The 20528-nt window shown below is 44.3% G+C and overlaps 1 protein-coding gene across 1 annotated transcript in view; it reads right to left on the reverse strand.

Annotated features, from left to right (window-relative positions):
* Positions 1 to 535: 535 nt before the first annotated feature.
* The window catches only part of LOC308614738 (nuclear receptor ROR-alpha-like), a 46458-nt gene continuing 26465 nt past the window's right edge, over positions 536 to 20528 (reverse strand). The window contains exon 3 of the mRNA XM_081229377.1: positions 536 to 788. Within this exon, the coding sequence (XP_081085503.1) occupies positions 775 to 788 (14 nt within the window). The 3' untranslated portion in view covers positions 536 to 774. The remainder of the gene's footprint in view (positions 789 to 20528) is intronic.

Below are 20528 nucleotides of genomic sequence, written 5' to 3' on the forward strand. Positions count from 1 at the left end.
GTTTGCAGGGCAGAAATAGAGACACAGCTGTAGAGAACAAACGTATGGACACCAAGGGGGGAAAGTGGTGGCAGGGGTGGTGGTAGTGGTATGATGAATTGGGAGATTGGGATTGACATGTATACACTAATATGTATAAAATGTATAACTAATAAGAATCTGCTGTATAAAAAAATTAAATTAAATTAAAAAAATTTTTAAATACTTTTACAGTAGCATTGGAAAGCTTTTTGATATTTTGATTAATTTAACTCTAAAATAAACCATCACCCCAAAATGTTCCTTAAAGATATAAGATACCCTCTAAGAAGAAACTACCAATGATGACACCCCTTTTACCAATACGCACACACCACCAGACAGGAGAAAATGGTTTATGAATTAGTTTAAATGGAAAACAACCCCACATATAACTGACAAACAGAAAACTGCCAAGAGACATCTGATAAACAGAAACATCACACCAATGGCACAGTCTTGAATAGCTAACTGCATAGAATACATGCAACTTCTGAAATATCTTTTGATGGGATGAAAATATTTTTGTATATCTGGCCCATTATTTAATGTTTTTCCATGACCCTCCCTCATCCGTATACTTTGGCACAAAGAAAACCTAAATACAGGAGGTCTCTTTTCTTTTGTGGACTTAAACCCAGAGAAACACAGTCTCATGAAATATCCGTGGACTCCTCTTTTGACGTGTAGCGTAGGCTGGAGGCCACCAGTCTGCAGTCGGCTTCCTCTGGTTCCTTTCAAGCCACCTCCAGTGTTTCAGCATCTCCACTCTAGGGAGAGTAAGGGCATCATTTAGCACAGCAGTTCCCACAGATACGGTCCTTGGACCCCTGTAGGTCCCCAAGACTGTTTCAAGGAAACCGATGAGGTCATAACTGTTTTCGTAATAATACTTATCACAAGAAGTAGAGTTTTCCAGAGGCTACATGATGTGTATGGCAACAGATTGAATGCAGAAGCAGAGTTGAGAATCCAGCTATCTTCTGCTAAGCCAGACATAAAAGAGATTATTTAAAAGAATGCCATTCTTCTGCTTTCGTTTTGGAAAATAGTTATTTTTATTATAATATGTTATTTATGGTAGGATACAATGGGTTTGTTTCTATTTTTAAATAAATGTATTTTTAAAACTTTCTCTATTTTCAGTTCTAATATGGCAAATATCATTCACATAAACAAAAGCTCTTGAAGGTCCTCAATAATTTTTAAGAGAGTAAATGGATACTGAAACCAAACAGTTTGACACCCAGTTATTAGCACAGTTCTTGACTTACAGTAAAGGCTCAATACATAAATGTGTGGCAAATTGACTGATTAAAGGGCATTAATTATTTTTAAATGGACAAGAGACTCCAGAGTTCAATACATGGATATGGCCAGTAAAGACCCTGGGATGACCATGTTCAGGCCTCTGTACCTGCTCACAACGTGATTTTTTTAAAAGATGGTAAGAACACAAAAGTGTAGAGCCAAAACAGAGACAGAAGATGCCTGGTAAGTACAGGCTAAAGACAGGTAAAGGCAAGTAAAGGAGTGTAGGTACTGGTGGCAATGGGTTCTGATTATCAGTGGATTTCCTTTATCCATCCTATCACCACTTATTTCTCATTTCAGAGAAACAGTATGTTCTCTGAATTCAGAGAGCATGTCCTTCCAAAGGGGTTTATGAGGACTTTATACACAGACTAATTAAACTATGTAACATCCTGAATGATTCAAGTGCTAAGAAGACCATGAAGTCATGGGGTAATCTGTGTGGACCAATTAGTTAACTTTCTTGGGTTCCATGGTGTTCATGTGCTTCTTCTAATCTTTCTTCCTGGAAATGTCTTCTTTATCTTGTAAAATCCATTTTGGACAATACCTCCTCCAAAAAGCTTTCCTTGCCTTCTTTCCCAGAAAAAATTAAAAATTCCTTCTTCTGACTTACCTCTGTACCTTGTACATACGTCTGTGGCAGCATGTAGCACATGATATTGAAATTCTTCATTTCCACTATCTCCTTAGTAGACCCTGAGCCACTTGCGGGCAGGGCCCACGCACTGCCTACCTTTGTGTTCCAGTACCTATCAGCACCAAAACACTGTAGGCATTTTAAAAACCCACACAAACTCTAGTCAGTCACCTTACAGACGCATAAGACAACTATGAGAATTAAGTACAATGCAAAAGAATAATAAGGAAGTTACTACTTGAAATTCTGCTTGTTTCCAGCCGGCTAGAAATCCAGTATGTGTGTCTTAGTGATGATGAGTTAGTCTTGCCATGTTTGAGAATGAAAAGCAGCCCACTTAAAGAGAGCCATCTCCTAAAAACATATCTCCTGGAAGAAGCTTTAGCTTTTCATCCTTCTGAAAGGATACAAATTGCAAATGGTAGAGGCAAGTATTTCAAATGATAAATCAAACCAAGGTAAAAACTTCACAAGGCAAAAAACTGTAGTGAAGTGACAAACAGTCCATTAGCAGAAAAGGACTGGAGAAGAGGGGAAATCTAACTATCTGAATGCTTATATGACATCAAAGAAAGCTGGAAAGTCATGCTCTAAGATCAATCAGGCTTTGTTGCCACCTTTCAAGTGACATGCCCATCAGCAAAGAATGTACATTTGCATTAGTACAGCAAAGGAAGAATTTGTATGCCTAGGGTTAGTGTTGGCAAAGAAATGGGTAAAGTAGGTCGTTTCCATGTTTACCTTTAAGAATGTGGCCATATGGTAAGAATTAAGATGCTGCCCAGAGTCTAATATGGAAGAGATGTCCACATGCCTCCAAAAGATGAGAGCAATACCAGTAACACTCAAGTGGAAATTTGAGATAGGGTAACTAAAGGCCATCTAATCTTGTGAAAAGCTACAGAGAGTAAAGGTCTTGAAGCATAAAAGAGCTTGTCCATCCTCACAACGACCCTGTATAATTGGATTTGTATCCTTTTGTTAGACTTTGAAAATAGAAATTTATTTCTCATTCATTAGTCTGATTTCAAACCACGCTTTTTGGATGTCTCAATTATCAGAGACTCCAAGGTCAACTAACACCCAGACACGCTCTGTATCTCTTTTCTTTACTCCATTATAACTCAGTTTTCCTCGTTAGAGCTAGAGTCTTAGCCCAGGGGAAAATCTCATTGCAGAACCACAGAGTGTTAGAGGTGAAAGTCACCCCAGGAAGTGACTAATCTAACCCTATCCACTTTAGGAAAACTGAGGCCCAGAGAACTCAAATCCCTTACCTGGGGTCACACAGCTAAGGACTGTCAGAAACAGACAGCGCCTCAAGTTTCCTTTCCTGCAGTACAGTGCTGTTTCCATCATACCAAAGCAAAGAAGTACAGATACTCGTTTGGAAATGTGTGTTTGGACAAATCGCTAGTCCTGAGCGCCACTTCCTCCCTACATCAATAAAAGCAATGCTTTCCACCTGCCACCGCTACCCGGGGAATGTACACAGCATGTGTGTTTATTCCCTCGAGCTGACTGAGGGATGATGGAAGACAGACTATCACCGTGAAGCAGCAGAGCTGATCCTACAAGGAGGCAGCGAGAGGGAGCTCAGGCCCAGGCTTGAAGAGCGGCCCACACTTCTGTATGTTTAAGAAGATGGGCTGTTTGCCTAGCCTCAAAGTGTCTCCCTGAAGTGTTCGTTGATTTCAAAGGGAAAAAGAGTGACTTTACAGTGGAGAAGCCTATTACACACCACCTTCACTAAGGGATGGAGGTCTACATCCCCCAAAATGGGAAAGAGTGGGGTCCTGTTTCCCTGACATGATGTGCTGGGAAGGGCACTGCACCACTGTGGGCTTCCCCAGCAGCCCTGGCCTCCACTTAGCCATGAGGAAACACCAGATCACCCAACCTGGGGGACATTCTAGAAGGTACCTGACTAAAGCTCTTCACAAGGCTCAAGACTGTGAAAAACAAGGAAAAACCAAGGAACTGTCCTTGTTGCAGGAGACTAAGGAGACAAGACAACTCAATGCGATGTGGGATCCTGGATTCGATTTTGGAACAGAAAAAGGACACTGGTGGAAAGCCAGTGTGAAATCCAAATAAGGTGTGTAGTTTAGATGGTGGCATCTTGCTAAGGCTCATTTCTTAGTTTTGGTAACTGCAGCATGGGGATGCTGTGGAGGACACTAACTTTGGGTAGGCTGGTTGAGAAGTGGGCAGGAGTTCTTTGTACTGTCTTTGCAACAGTTCTGCATATCTAAAATTATTTCAAATTTTAAAAGTTAAAAAAAGTCTCTCCTCCATCCTGAGGCAGGGCTCAAATCCCAGCCTCCGTCATCTCTTGCTTAGTCTGGGACAAGGGCCTCACTGGTTTCCCTACAGACCACCGCGACCTTAGGCAGAACAAAGATCTCAGCTCCTCCCATGGCTCTGGTGGCCTCACCAGAAGATGGTCTGCAGTCACCTTCCCCCTCTGGTCTCTTACCACACAAGCTCCGTGAAACACCGAGAGACTGAGACCTGCTCTGCTACCACTCGCCTTTCCTGGGATGCTCCACTCTCTTTCTCTAAGTAAAAAGCTCCTATACATCCTTTGCTGCCCAGCTCTAAAGTGCTCTGGTTAACCTTCACCCCAGGGAAGACACACCCACACTGAATTACTCAGTACTCCACACTGAAGCTCTCCCTGTAGCCGGACCCACCACACTGTGAAGAATGGCACATCTATGAATTGTCTACGGAATACAATTTGTCTGTTGCATTTAATCGCTTAACTCTTTGTCACTGATGTTTTCATGTGCACATGTGTTGTGTCTCTGGCGAGACGGTGAGCTCCTCCCTCCCTCATATCTCCCAGCACAGCACACAGCCTACATGGGTCATTTAAAAAGATGTGTTGGGGTGGTGAGTGACTGAAAAACCATCCTGTACCAGGAGAGGAAAGAATCTGGGATTATACCTGTGGTCCTCAGCCCCTGTGTGCATCAGAAGCAGCTGGGAAGCTTGTTAAAAATGCAAATGCTTTAGCACAGCACAGCCCCCGCAGATTTTGACTCAGAGGACTGGAGAGGGTTCTAGAAATCGGTATTTTCCACTAGGTCCTCCACCCCTGCTAGTTGACTGTGCTGCTCCCCAAACATGAGAACCACTCACTCTTTCACAGTGTGGGTTTGATGAGCTCAGGTCACCCGCTTGCCCTTCAAACTCCCTCCCTCTTGGGTCCGAGGTCAGAGGTGAAGTCAGAAGGAGTCACTAAAGGAGAGAAAGTTCGGGGCCTCTGTGCCAGCTTCCCTCAGGAACTGGCTCCTCATCTCGGAGGCAGCCGAGAGGTGACTGTATCTAGAGAGCACACAAACTACTTCTCTGCTCTCTCCGAAATGCCAGCGAGTTTGAAAGGCACTTTGTCCAATTAGAAGTGTGGAGAAATATTCCTCCTGTCCATGACAGAGATGAAGTGCCTCTTTCAAAAGCAGCAGTGGCAGCCTGCCAGGTTTAAGAAGTCCAGCTCTTCCACACTGAGCCAGCAGTTATTAATTAGTTTTATTAGTGGCAGGTCTTTAATGCAAAATGACAGAGGGAGAGCACGAAGATCCCCGTTGCTACTAAAATACAAATTGTCCGGATTTAGGTTGTGTTGTTCCCCAACATGTATAGGCAGCCAGCCAGGCCCAAGTGGGGAATGGAGGATGCAGCCAAATGCCTTTCTGCAGAGTTCCGGACTATTAGTGGCATGACAAAGAGGCTCAGACGCTTACCTCAGGTAGCTCTCTCGGGGAAAATCCACCACTTTGAACGTTCAAGGAGGAAGAGCCTCCTAGGAGAGGACAGGGGCATCTGAGGGGAAAACCAGGAATGGGAGGATGGGGTGGGCACAGGCCGGGGGCCTGCGTCATCCACGCTGCTCAATGTGCCCCTGTAAGAAATGAGCACTTCCAGAGAACAGTGCGGGGGGACTTTGCGGAGAATTAGACTTACACTGTCAACCTGTTTTTTATGACCATTAATCACATTCGTATTTATAAGCGCTAAGACAGGATAATCAAATCTCATGCTTCAAAGCATATGTTTATCACCACAGGCATAGAAAGGAGGGAGAAAGAGTTTACGAGCCTGCACTGTTGGCAAGAGCTGCTGTTTATCTGGTCGCTTCCCCAGAAGCCCCCTGGGGGGCTCTGGAGAACATTCTGTGAGGGAGAAGACAGAACTGCCCAGTGTCTCGCTTTGTCAGTGTTTCTACTTCCCTCTGTGCTGGTCCTAAGGCAGGAATTTAAAGGCAGTCCCCTAACATCCTCTCCCGTGATTGATGCTCGCCTAATACAGCCCTGAGCTCTTTGCCTCGGGCCTTCCAGACCTTCCTCCTTTGCCCCATGAGAGGGAGGGTCCTGACAGGCTCTGGGCGGTGCCCTTCTCTGCCACACCTTTTCTTTTAACATCTTGTACATTCCCTGTGGTCCCCCCAACTAGCCTCGAGCTGCCTATGCTTTGAAGAGGATTCACATACCACCTACCTCAGTAGCCTTCCTCTAGACCAGGCCAGAGATGTGAGAACTTTTTCTGTCAAGGGCCAGATAGTAAATATTTTAGTCTTTTTAAATTTTTTTTTTTAATTGTGGTACACAGGCCTCTCACTGTTGTGGCCTCTCCTGTTGCGGAGCACAGGCTCCGGACACGCAGGCTCAGCGGCCATGGCTCACGGGCCCAGCCGCTCTGCGGCACGTGGGATCCTCCCAGACCGGGGCACGAACCCGTGTCCCCTGCATCGGCAGGCAGACTCTCAACCACTGCGCCACCAGGGAAGCCCCTCCCTTTTTTTTTTAATTTAGAAAAGATATATTTTAAAAAATTTTATTGGAGTATAGTTGATTTACAATGTTGTGTTAGTTTCAGGTGTACAGCAAAGTGATTAAGTTATACACATACATATATTCGTTCTTTTTCAGATTCTTTTCCCATATAGGTTATTGCAGAATACTGAGTAGAGTTCCCTGTGTAATACAGTAGGTCCTTGTTGGTTATCTATCTTATATATAGTACTGTGGGCATGTTAATCCCAAGCTCCTAATTTATCCCTCCCCCCCAATATTTCAGTCTTTGCAGGCCCTACAGTGTCTGTGGCAACTACTCAACTTTGCCCTTGTAGTCTGAAAGCACATGTAGACGATATATATATAATGGGTACGGCTGTGTGCCAATAAAACTTTATTGCACAACTGAGCAGTACGTGGGCCGGGTTTGATCTGTGGATTGTAAGCTGTCTGGCTTTTACTCTAGAGCAGCAGTGCCCGATCCAGGGATCCAGGTGCTAAAGAGTTATGCAAAACTGGATGGAATAGTTCCAAAATTCTGACAGAAAAGGTGTATATGCGTTTGCAATACTAGCACAGACTAACCCAGATCTCCCGGCTGGAACTGTATTAGCTACTTACTTTGACAATACATGCCTCCCATTGTCTGACTAACGAAAATTGGGAAATAACCATTAAATAGTTAGATGATAAAATCTTTCAAAGCATGAGGTCCGTGATTGGAAGAGGGCAGGTAATAAAAGTGGTCTTACTGCTTATACACAAACGGGGCATCTCGAAAGCATCTAAGGCCACGTGTTTCTCTAGGAGATTCCCTCAAGTAGCTCAAAACACTTTTAATGAAGGAGGACATAGTCTCCTAACACATGAATAACACAAGTCAGTGTGAAAAAGCCTTACCACCGTTATCAATATTAAGAAGGAATATCTGGAGGACTCACTGAGAAAGGAAACATTTTACAAGCCTGTCAGAACCAAAGGCATTACAAACCCAGGCCCAGATTTTCTAGGACTGAATGGAAAATGAAAAAATACACAGCTCTGGGGAAAGAAAACAAGAGTAAAGAGACCTTGCGGGCTTTCCTGGTGGCGCAGTGGTTGAGAGTCTGCCTGCCGATGCAGGAGACACGGGTTCGTGCCCCAGTCCGGGAGGATCCCGCATGCCGCGGAGCGGCTGGGCCCATGAGCCATGGCCGCTGAGCCTGCGCGTCCGGAGCCTGTGCTCCTCGACGGGAGAGGCCACAACAGTGAGAGGCCTGCATACCGCAAAAAAAAAAAAAAAGAGACCTTGCTTCTCTTGATGACTTGGCTGGGTGATAAGTAGCAACTCACTGAGGATAAAAACCACGTCTTCGTCTTTGACTCTTCAGTGTTAACACAGTACGTAAATGTTTCTTGAATGAATGAATTTTTACCTCTATGCTTGATGTTATAAAAGATTCAGAATTGAATATGAGATGACCTTTGACCTCCCAGGGTTAATGGTCTAATAACAGAGAACATAAAAGGATGAAGACATAAATAATATACAGCATCTATATGTAGGCACTGTGTTTGCAGGTTCCTACTCAGCATCCTTGGCCTCTTGTCTTAGAAAAGATCTACTAGCCTTCTTACCTAGCTTCCCAGTTCCTAGTAGATCCAGAGTAGATGATTTAAAGGATGGTAGAAGAAGGAGCCATATGAGGCCAGTACAGTATCAATGTCCCAGCAAGAAGGAGAGCAACAGCCTAAAAGGGGCCCCAGATGCTAAAGATAGAACTAATATCTGTACTTATTCCAGCATTGAGTGAAATGAAAAGAAAAGAAAAAAAAACACAAACCCCCCCCCACTGCAAACAATATACATATTCATCAACAGGGATGAATAAATTAACATGTGTCTACACTATGGGAAATTTTGCGATTCTTAATAAAAGGAATAAATTAGATTTATATACAGTGACTTGAAGTCCATGATACATTTTGAAGTTTATCTGTTCCTCACTCCAAAAGCCTGTTGAAGCAAATTCTCATGTATATAAATAAGTTATTTTCTCCATCAGTTAGTACGTTGGCCAGAAAAAAAAAAATCAATGTGTCCTGCATTAAGAACATCAGTGTGCTCAGACCTAAAATGAGGAAACACACACAAAAAAGCTGTAACTCCTCAGTTTACAAAGGGTGGCCACTAATAAAAGGGACTCTAATAGGTTCCCTAAAATTGAGTATTTTACAGGGTGCATGGAAAGCATGATGTCTCGTGAAAATTAAACTGACTAAACTTTACAAAGACATCTTCTACATAAGGTAAAGCCTACCTTTAAATATCAGAAGAGGCTTTTGCTAAAAAATAAAGCCATGAAAAATAGGTTACATAAAGAATTCAAGGAAGAATCTATATGTCACCCAATGGATATATTAAAGAATGCTTGCAAATATGTATATATGTGTATATATATGTATAATTTCATATATTTTTCATATAAAGCATAAATACTTTTGTTTATATATAAGAATTCTATTTTTCTACTGTCTTCCTTTAAAAATACAAACACCCAATTGATCTTCAACAGCTCATAACAGCATAGTTTTGAGATTCCTAGCCTTTCAGCTGAGAAATTAATGGTCTATAAACAAAGACTAAATGCATCAGGGAGATATTTTGTATATTTGGGTTTTCACTGGGGAAGCAGTGTTGTGTAGTAGAAGGAACATAATCTTTAGAGTCGAAGAGAGGCTGGCCCCACTGCTGTGGCTTCGGGCAAAGCTCTGAACCTCTGTTTCCTCATCTAAAATTAGGAACAGCAGCCCTTCCCTTGCACAATCATCATGCAGGATGGAAACACTACAAACGAAGCCTGTGGTACCACTCCCAGCCGAGAGTACGCACTCCGTAACTGTTACCTACATTATTATTTAACAAATTGCTATTTGTGATATCATCATCAGAAAAAAAAAGAGAAATCCACTCTGATCAGGGTACACCTAACAGGTGAGAGTGAAAAGTGAAATGGGAAGTTGATACCACCACCCAGCCCCTTTCAAGTTCATGCTGATGTGCACCAGGACACTAAAAGGCTGGCTACTGGGTTTCTCAGGCTGTGTCCAAACCACTTTAGTCAAAACCAGAGCTTCGCAGATGAACACACTGTCAAGCTTTAAAATATTCATCTTCCCCTTTTACCCTTCCTTCCAGTGGAATGGAGAGAGTGACTGCAGATCTAGGCTCTCTCTCTCTAAATGATAAACACAATAAAGTGGCACTCAGGCAACCAAAACCCATGCACTAACCCAAGGACACACCCTCATAACCTCAAGTACAGTTCTGTCCATCAAGGCACCTTCAGCAAGACCCAAGCTGCCAATGGGCTCATCCTTGAATTCTGCTTCCCTGCATTCTGTAGTCTGGCTTCTGTTCTGAAAACCTGGTGGCAACAGGAATATTTAAAAATCAGGTCTGCAGAGTGCTATAAGGTCTGAATGCCAACGACTATTGCCATTCAAGCTTCACTTCTCACAGAAAAGGCTGCCCGGAATGAAGATGACAACTGCAGGCCAGGTTCAATCTCAACCTTGTTTAATGGTGCACAAGGTACTTAGGTGGACAGCCAAGGGAGATGCACAGCTTTTGTGGGGGGTAGCTCTCCATAAAGCATGTTGTGTGCAAACAGAGGTCGTGTCGACACCAGTCGTCCCTAACCAACACATGGCTACTTAAGTTAAGTGCTAATCTGTGGTTTTGGCCATGGTGATTTATTGAGGAGGATGGTGTGAATAATGCAGAGGACCTGACCGTTGGCCCTTAATTTCCCTCATTTAGGCAGGCTGCTCTTCACCATAAAATAGTCATCCTGTAAATTAATGTGTTTTATTTCAAAAGTGACATGTTGTATGGCTTGTGCTTCAGAGCAAATTACTCTGGATTGCTGGTTTCCCAACCAGGGTACAAGGGTTCCAGCCCACTCGACCCATGGTCCAAGAGAAAATCTAAATGGGAGGGAAAGGATGACAGATCTACCATTCCTACCAGGGGCCTACAGATATTCCATTCACCAGCAAAGGCAGACGTGCTACAAAATATGGGGAACCGTGCTCGGTAACCGGGCCTCATCTGCAGCTCTGGGCTGGGCCCAGTCTCAGCTACCTGGAAGCATCCCAAATACAGGTGCCTGCAGGACCCAAGGTGGCTCTTCACTTTGCTAAGACTCAAAGCCAGTTGGGCAGTGAGTCAGTCTATTGCTTTTCCTTGCTTAGCACTCAACAGTGAGTCAGGGAATGAATGAATGATTGACACCTGCGGCTCCCAGTTTACATCCAAACGCACTGTGTCCCTCACCCGGCACACGTGATTTGGTGAGCAGAGCACCTCCCAGCTCCGAGCCTCTGGCTCTCAGAGAGCTCCAGCAAGTCCCTTAATATCTCAGAGTACTTACTTTCTCATCTGTAAAAGAGACACAGCCTCCCAGGGCTGCTGTGAGGTCCAACAGACAAGGTATGTATGGCAGTGACTGGTAAATGCAGAAGAAGTGTCTGCAAATATTAGTTGTTGTTATTACTATTATAACTCCTTAGTGCTGAAACCTTCAGCAACTCTCTTTCACCAAGAGAATAACAAAAACCCCAGAAGTCAAGACCCACTGCAGCCCATATTCCCTCTCCCACCTTACATCTCCCTCCCTTCCAGGATAAACCATCTATTCCAAACATAACGTCTTTTGATTAATCCTGCCACACATGATGTCAGTTCCCATCCCTTTTACTTTTGTTGGTATCATCCTGAAATACTCCTGTCTTTCTCTCAGCTCAGCCTAGCTAAATTCTATCCTCTCATCAAACAATAATGTATTTGTAGAATCCACTGTGCTCTCCACAAGGCCAGGCACAAGATTCAGGATGGCCGTGGAGGGTCATACAGCCCTGACTAGAGGTGGTTAAGGGTGCAGGGTGGGGTCACATGACCCAGCCTGAGCCAATGAGTATGTTTTTAAGGATTCACATAGCCCCAGGGGGAGAAGACAATTGTACTTTTTCCCTTGGATCTCTTACTGGAGAAGAAATGCCTGAGAACAGAGAAAGGCCAACTCAGAAGCTCTTTGGCTGTCCGGACCTTCCCCTTAAACTTTCTAGTTACATGAGCCCATTCATTTCCTCTTTTGGCTAGTCTGAGTTTGGTTTTTCTCATTTGAACTCAGAAGAATTGTGACCAATACCAATATCAATAGTAGCTCCATTTGAATGTGAAAAACATTATGTGAATTGCTTTACATGTACGATAGCTTTTAAATTCTCCACTTTTACAGTGGTAGATCTGCTGAGAACCAGAGAGGTTTGATAATTTTCCCAGGATCACACAATAGTGCCAGTATCAAAGGCCGAGACTCCCGGCTTAATGCTCCATTACCACCATAAGCCACCGGAGGCACTCACCTAAGTGGATGGCTCTGAGGCATAGGAAGGGTTACTGGTCTTCTAAGGTCCCATTTTCAAGAACTGCCTTAGTTGAAAGGGGCTCCATAGCAATTCTCTACAGCCCCGAGGAGGGCACTGTTACAAAGCTCACCTCCTGCTGCCCTTCACTCACCCTTGCAGCCAGGCCAGACGCATAATGAATGGCCAGTGAGAAGTACACTGAAGTCCAACATGAATCAATAAGAGCACTAATGAAATTGCTTCAAGTTCTAGAGCAGAAGGTAAGTTGAATGCCTTTCAGAGATGTACGACCCTGCGCCCTTCCAAGTTCCCAGAGAAGAAAAGAAAATGCGCATGGTGGGGGCAGGGGGAGTAGGCACAAAGCAACACATAGTTCTTACCTTGACTTAAAAATGTGTGATACTCTCTCAGACCGTATTGTTGGAGAAAGCAACAGAACTGATTTCATAGATAACAGAAACTCAGTTTATTTTTTCACTGTTCGTATTTTTTTTTTTTTTTTTGCGGTATGCGGGCCTCTCACTGTTGTGGCCTCTCCCGTTGCGGAGCACAGGCTCCGGATGCGCAGGCTCAGCGGCCATGGCTCACGGGCCCAGCCGCTCCGTGGCATATGGGATCCTCCCGGACCGGGGCACGAACCCGTATCCCCTGCATCGGCAGGCGGACTCTCAACCACTGCGCCACCAGGGAGGCCCCACTGTTCGTATTTTTGAATGAAACACTGGACATTTCAGTGTGCTATTAAAAGAGTTTCCTGAATATTATTTTAAAATGACTAAAGGTTTGGAGGTTATTAGGAAGTAGAGAGTCTTTGTTAAAAACATAGGTAGAGCCACACTGCCTGGGTTTGTATCCTAGTTATACAATTTTCCAACTGTTGTGACCTTGGGCAAGTTAATTAACCTCTCTAAGCTCCATTTTCCACATCTGTAACACAGGACCATTCTCATTTAAGTGCCGTGAGAATTAAGTAAGTAAAATGCTTAGCACTGTGCCAGTAAAAAAAAAAAAATAGCCCTTTTTTTGTCATTATAAGTAACATTGTTAAGGTTGTTACTTTATGTCATCAATTATTTTTTTTTTGTAAAGCAGTGGTTTCTTTACGATCAACAGTGGTATACAGGTGGGTTTGTGCCATCCCTAAATGATCCCAGGCTGTTTTATAATTTTTTTCTCTGCCTTCTGTAGTTCTTTTGACACTGTGAGATTTCAGACTGTGAGCCATTACTGCTGTCAGCCTGGATATTATTTACACTCTGCTTCCAACTTACAATATAGCCAAGCTTGTGAAAATTACACGTGAAGCAAGATTCCTATCTTTAGACTTTGCAGTAACTCTCTCAGCCACTAGAGGTCTACTCGCCATCCCGTGGTTCACTGCCCTGTTGGGTTTCCCAGAGGTCTGCTGGTCTATCCTGAGTTCCATGGTTAAACAAGCCAAACCACATTAGATAATGCAATGATTTCCTTGGTATTCAGAGCTCTCCACAGTGGGGTTCAGATCTACATTTCTTACCTCCTACTCCACTGTTTACCATATACAAACCATCGCTCCCAGACAAAGCATATTCTACTGTTTCCCATATCGACCTTGGGCCTCTTCATCACTGTGCATTTTCACACACTATTTGCCCCCGCTGATAAGCAACTGAAACCCCCTACACACACACACACATACACACACACACACAATCCCCAGTGAGCTTTCCATCTACCTAAATTCTTTTCGTCCCTCAAAGACTCATCAAGGTACACCTGCACTTCAACTTCCTAGTGATCTAGCCCCTCCTTTAGGTGAACTTTAGGTCTATACCAATCCCTAGCCAATGAGTCCCAGACTATTTGTGACGGATCTCTAACGATTACTTTGTACCTTGATTTAACTCAGTACACATTGATGCTTTGCCTCTCCAACGAGACAGTAATCTCCTGAGGCCACAGATGTCTTTCTATTCCACATGAGTGTCCAAGAGCAATAAAAGGAAGGTCTGACCATTTAGTGAGCATCTCATATGCGCCAAGCACATTGCTGGCCGTTTTATAATCTTGATCGGTATGCTATTAGATGGATATTTCTACTGCCTTTGTAGAAACTGAGCCTTAAGGACATAAAATTACTTGTCCAAGGCCACACTGTAGGTAAGCCAAAAGCCAGAATTCAAAGCCAGATCTGACCCCAAAAGCCATGTATTTTTGCCCCATCAAATCATGTCTATTTAGTATCGCGAGCAGTACCTCCTCAATAAATATTTAGAGCTTGCTTGAATAGCTAAGGAGCAGCTTGTGCTGAATACCTGGCAAGATTAGACCATCAACCAACCAGTAACATGTGTCACCAGTCCTCAGACCCCCTGAGTCTCTGTGTGACAACTCAAGCAGCTCAGCAGTCCCCCAACAAGCCAAGGCTGCTTCAAGATGGAAAAGCCTCCTTTTCTGGCTGCAGCAGCTCTTAAGACACTATGCCTGGCCCACCGGCCCACTACAGGTTGCAAGGGATCTAATGATCTTCTCAGAGGAAAAGTGGGGAGGTGAGAGCCACAGAGAAGTAACACAACAGCACACAAGGCTATGATCAAAGAGTACACGGGGGCTCGCATGCACATTTTCCCTGCGAGGAGCCTTACAATTCCAGCAGCACTCCTATTCAGTTAGCCATAATATTATGAAAGACGCTGCAAACAACTGGATTTCATTTCAAACAGCATAAATTAACAAATTGCACATGTGCACACAGCATCTGCTAACCTAATAATTAAGATATTTTAAAAAGTCACCTAATGGCACCCAAGTCAGGATAATGGGATAATTGTTACAGTGTTTAAAAAAATTCAAAGACGTATAAGCCAGTCACCCATGGAGCGCACCAAACGGAAGGCTGCGTTTTCATGGTCTCTTTGAGCCCCATGTTTGGATTAGCACGATGTGAAAGGCAGCAACTGCTGTTATGTAACTAAACCCTGCATATACAGTTGTCAGTCGGGGTAAATTTAACTCTGCAGGTTTAAGGCAGAGCTGGCTTGCCAGAGCAGAACTTAGGAAACAACGAAAATTTAAAGCCACACTGCCCCGTGGACCACAGGCGCTGGTTCAGGAGCTGCTGGAGAAGGCCAGACCGGCCAGCCTGTGCCATGTTAGGGCACTAGCCCCCTGTAATAGCTGCTTGGACGACACCAAGGGCTGACAAGAGCATGGTTGTTCAACTACCAAGCTGTCTGCATTTTCTCTCTCCCCACATGGCAATAAAGGCACTTAGGGGGCCTAATGCAGTCCGGAAGGAAAGGCACTGAAACCTAGAATCAGGGCAAGGCTTTAATAACCAGTTGCTTTCCAGCGAGAACAAAGTGGATCCCCATGCCCAGGAGAGGGCTCCACCATGGCCACAGCGTGGCGAAGGCTACCCGGGGAGGAACTGTGGCCTGGGTTCTAGGCCTGGCCCTGCACTGCCAGCCGCGGGGCTAAGGAGGAGCCCCATCACGTCCCTGTGCCTCAGGTTTGTCAACTGCAAAATAAGGACGAGGGTTAACTCTCCAGGAGGCCCGCCCAAGTCTATCATTTCTCCCTCTGGTTTTATTGGCAGACCTTTGTTCATTTCAGACAAGGAGTAACTCTGCAGGGAACCTCTCATTCTAAACTGGGTTATGTCAGGTGAGGCCAAGAGAAGGACATTCACTGTCAAAATGTCAAAAGAGATAAATCCACTGGACCATGTTGCCCATCCTCTTCACTCCCCAGCAGAACTCATTATGAAGTGGGTTTGTCCTGGACCCCATCCAAAGAGCCCTGGTGAACTCAATCTCGACAAAGAGGTGTCCACGGATAAGATGTTCTTCCCCTGCATATCTCAAAACCTGATGGGGAGGAGGGGTGGCCAGGAAAGAAGCCATCACCACTAGAGACCCCCAGGGAGTTCATGGAGGCTGGAGAGCTGTGTTGGTTTATTTGTTGTTTGTTTCGTGTGGTGTGAGGGGCATATTTTACAAGGACAGAGCAGACTGGAAGAGATGCTGAAAAAAATTCGCAGCATGGAGAAGATTTTCCACTCTGTTTTGTAAACTCAATGGGGCCAGACTAAGCAAGCAAGCGAGGTACCTCAGACACAAAATTTAAAGGGGGCCAAAAAACTCAGGGATCAAGATAAATAATATTTTAATACACCACTTTAAAAGTTAACATTCATGAAAAGAAATCATGATGAGCAAAAGAACAGAATCTTGAACAGAAAGCGGAGCAGTCCAGTAATGACCAGACAGCCAGATTCTTCTAAAAGAGAAAGTCTAGCTTGTGTGAAATAAACCATCATAACGTCTTCCCATCCCGCTTTAAATTTAGATCTAAGAAAATAACCAGGGGAAATTACCGCCGATGACTGATCCACATTTTCATCCTTGTCACATCCACATCTGCACTTGCTAAACATTCTGATCATGGATATTTGGGAATGAGTACTATTCTGCAGAATCACGCTGGTGGGATATGCCAATGAGTGGGATCTGGCTTCTGTGTGCTAAGACCAGACTGCAGAAATTCTCAAGGATGACTCCCAGGAAAGTTTGTGTCCTGGAAGGAAATATTCTCCAAAAAAGGTTTATGCTAGAATGACAGTTCTTTAAAATAATTACTATTCAAGCATTGATACAGCTTTGGCCTGCATTATATTTTCCTCTAAAAGGAAAAGACAACTCTGTATGCAGCTGTTATGTTTACTTTGCTGGAAGCATAATTCTGATGATGCCACCCCTCGCTCAAAAACCTTCCATGGCTCCCAAGTGCCCACAGACTTAAATTCAAACTCCAAAGCCCAAAGTAATCAAGAACCTTACTCTCTTTGCTAATTCCTATGACTCGCCTTTATTCCCCCTTCCTCCACCCACATACCAGGAGGCCTGTCCCTTTCCCCACCCTGGCTTTCCAGCTTTCCTGCCTTTGCTGAGGGTGTGGCCCCCTAGAAGCAGAAACACCTGTCTCTCACCTGCCCAACCACCGGTCCTTCTCTAAATCTTATTCATTCTTCCAATCTCAATTCTACAACTACCTTCTCCATGAAGCCTTAGAGCTCTTCTGGGTGCTAAATTGTAGGACAAATTAATGTTAGTAAGAAAGATTTCCAAGTAGCTTCTGTATTTCAGATTAACCCATAATTAACCAAAACACTTAACTGACCAAAAATGCCCCATTGTCAAAGCATACTGATTCCTCCTTCTTTGCCCTCAGGAGCAGCACCACTGGGGGGGAGGGGAGAAAAGAAAAAGAGAAAAATGGAAAAAATAAAGCTCCTTTTCCTCATTGTTCCTCCTGGAACAAAAAATAAAACCAAACACATCCAACTTCTAAGAAAGATGAAGTATGGAAAAGAGGTCTGTCCAGTGGTCCCAGGTACAGATACAACATGAATACTCTCTGGATGCTGAAGAACACACACACAGAAACACACACCACTGTTGGCCCGAGCAGGGGAGGAAAGAAAATTCCATTTCGAGTCCTGAAGCTTAACCGAAGCCCCCAGCTATCCCAGGCCTGTGCCACCTGCCCCAGGTGATTTGCTTCTGCAGCTAAGGGCCTGGTGCTCGAAGCCTGATTTTCCCTGAGCAGAGCAATTGAAAACCATCTTAGTCACACAGATAGAAGGTGAAAGTATATTCCAAGCAAACTACTGGACTGAGGTTGAGTTTACCCAACCAATTACATCGAGATGTTATGGGAAGGGGGGGGGATGTAATCAAATATGACAGGGATGATCAAAACTGCTTACACAGTAAATCAGGAAACTGATAATGGGCTGACAATGGCATATACCTGACTGAGGAGTTTCAGGCTCAGATTCCCCAGGCTTGTAAAACAGAAATAACAACACTGAACCAGCTGTGCAGCACTGCTGGGCACCTGGGCGCCTCTGGGGTGAAGGATGGAGGGTGAGGAAGGCCTGGTACTGGGGGTGGGGATGGGCAAAGGAGCCCCTCTGATAGGCCCACCTCCAAGACCATGGTTTGCAGGAAGCAATTTCTCTCGTTGCCCTGCTCAAAAACATCTTAATGGGTCCTGACCTTGGACACCACAGAAACACAGCACTAAGTCAAGGGACTCTTTGGGGAGCGGAAAGAGACAGAAAGAAGTCAAAGTTGTCCATTGCGGTGAGGACTGGAGACTGCCGAGCGCCACCCGGCAGAAGTCAGGGAGAAGAATCACTCTGCACAGTTTCTGGCCTAAGCTGACTTGCTGAGGAATGGCCTAGAAAGCTATGTGGGCCTTCTCGACGACATAAGGAAGCACCCCACCCGCTGGGAAGGTCTCTCTCCTTTTGAGACCCTGCCTCTCAGGTGTTTAGAGAGCCATCCAGGGTAGGCAAGGCATGGAGAGTGGGGTCATTGTGCATCCCAAATAAAATAGTAATAAATTAACTTTGGGGAACACAGCGTCACTGCAGGGTCCGCGGGGCCCAGAGCAAAAGCCAACTGCAAGAGATACCTAATGAATCACTGACAGGACACCAAAACAGAGGCCTAAATAAAGGAACTGACCTGGAAAAGGAAATAAATACCTGCATTTTAAAGGAGGGGCCTCATATTCCTCTGTGCATCACTGGGCTTTGTTTTCCTTTCACAATATGGTGCCTTGAAACACCCTAACAAGTTTGGCTGACTCAGGGCATGGGCTTAAACTTTATCAACGCCTGCAACAGTCGTGATCTGCATCAAGCTCAATGCTGTCCTTTTGGCAGTTGTTGCACATAATTGAGTGAAAAAAGCTGTCAGTCTAAAGCCCCAATCCCAAGGTAAATTCACTCTGAACTAACCATCTGCCAGGGCTTCTCCCACGGTAGTCAACACGTATGATCCAGAGGACTGGATTCACTTCCTCATAATTAGATCATTCCTGAATTAAATTGACAGTCCCAGGGGAAACAAAAAAAAATGCAAAGCGTGTTTTGAGACCAGAAAGCAGAAGCCGGCTGGTTTTAACAAATGCAAGAAGCTACATATTTTTTCACAGCGATAGAGCAGCACAATAAACGGTTTTTCTAAATCAGTCTTCATAACAATTATTATCTTCCATGCCACCCTCGTAATTTACATTTGGGTTTTTGTTTTGGAAGTTGAGGCATTTCTTGGAGGTACCATGCACAAACCCAAAGGATGGGTAGCTATTGTTTTCAGACCCAGGTGCCCAAGCAAGATCAGACCAGGTTGACCAATCTTACTAAATGTTGTGAATGTCAAAGTCTCTGTGAATTTGTTGCCACACCCATGAACCTGCTGCTTCTTCAAAATAAAGGGAAAGAATTACAGGTGGTTTCTTATATCGCACAGTAGCCATGGTGGCTGGTAAGAGAGGCGGGTAGAATAATCCACTAAGAAATATATCTGGAATCAGGCCCCCAAAACAATGCAATCATGCTGTGAGCCAAAAAAAATGGTGAAGAGATGAAACAGGGGCAGGTGGGATTCTGAAGGTTTCTCTGTAAACATGATTTCATTCCCTGCCAGTAATTGGGTGATTTGCCTCTAGTCAGATTCAGTCCTGTGGGTACTTAACTGCACAAGTATCTTCAAACCCTGCATATTAACTCAAATTTTTCCAGGAAATATTTCTGAATTAACTAAAGTATTTAGTAATTCTATTGTTCTTCAAAAGTTTGCACACCACTGGGTTATCATGACATTTCTGATGAGACAGAGACAGAAAATAGTGAACCACTGTCTCACAGGGCCTCCTCCAGCCATGGGCCAGGGAAGATTAATGTAACTCAAAATAGAATGAGACCAACTCATTTTTGCCTGAATATCCAGATTAGACATTTCAATGCCCACTTTTGTAGGGATGTGATGTGAGAGGTAAGATAAAGGAGGATGGACAGAAACAGAGAAAGAAACATTAGGTCCTCGTAATATCACAGACTAAACAGAACCTAAGAGATTACCATATGTAACATGTCTCACACTTGCCTGATTTTAATAGCCACCTGGGGCATTTCCTAAACACACAGGGTTTTTATGTCCTCCTTCTAAAGATCTGGATTCAGGAGATCTGGGTGGGCCTCCATAGTGTATTCTGTTATACAAGCTTACCAGAAGCAAAACTTAGGATGAAACACAGAGGCCAGAAACAAAGCAAAAATGTTAGAGTCAGAAAAGTAATGACGTCATGATGCAGCGATGGCCTGGGTTGGGGGCGGGGGGACACATCCCTATATGTACACACCTTGGGGAGGGCACATAGGGGCCAGGGTCCTAACACCCTCACAGCGATGGGAGACGTGACCTTGTACCCTTGCTAGGCCAGAAGTTAGAACTGAGATCTCTACTAAAACAGAGATCCATAAAAAATTTCCCCCTTCATGAAAGAAACAC

Source organism: Mesoplodon bidens (genome assembly GCF_964165515.1).
Source record: "Mesoplodon bidens genome assembly, chromosome: 3".
In the NCBI taxonomy this organism is placed as follows: Eukaryota; Metazoa; Chordata; class Mammalia; order Artiodactyla; family Ziphiidae; genus Mesoplodon; species Mesoplodon bidens.